This window comes from Corvus brachyrhynchos, unplaced genomic scaffold (assembly GCF_000691975.1).
Source record: "Corvus brachyrhynchos isolate BGI_N302 unplaced genomic scaffold, ASM69197v1 scaffold157, whole genome shotgun sequence".
NCBI lineage: Eukaryota > Metazoa > Chordata > Aves > Passeriformes > Corvidae > Corvus > Corvus brachyrhynchos.
In genome coordinates, this window is record NW_008238961.1 from 25365 (window position 1) to 25777 (window position 413).

Below are 413 nucleotides of genomic sequence, written 5' to 3' on the forward strand. Positions count from 1 at the left end.
CTCAACCTTCAGTGGCTGAGTCATACTACCAGACAGGTGGGTGGCATGATTCAAACTCCTGTCATTATATACAGTCTGTAGACTGTTTTAATAGCTTAAAAATATGTCTTTGAATATTTCATATTATCAGATTTATTTGTTGTTTTGATATGTGTTGGGATTTAGGAGTTCTTCTTTTGTTTCTTTCTCTTTGAGAATTTTCGCCCATTTTTTGTTGCTAAGAGATAATAACGACCAGGTACTTACGAGAGACAAAAGAAGTTTCCCCGGGAAGGGTGCGGCTGGCTGCCCTCTTAGCTGGGGGGTTTCTCTTGGAGGGGCAGAGATACCTCGAGAATTGGGCTGGGGAAAAGGGGTTGGGTGCAGCTCCTAGCCCTCTTGCTCTCCGCTTCGGAGGAGGATGGTCAGAGCTG

General features: G+C 44.6%; 1 protein-coding gene across 1 annotated transcript in view; it reads left to right on the forward strand.

Moving 5' to 3' along the window:
* Nucleotides 1-413, forward strand: part of LOC103618703 (zinc finger RNA-binding protein-like) — a 46308-nt gene that overhangs the window by 16151 nt on the left and 29744 nt on the right. The window contains 1 exon segment of the mRNA XM_008637135.2: nucleotides 3-36. Within this exon segment, the coding sequence (XP_008635357.2) occupies nucleotides 3-36 (34 nt within the window).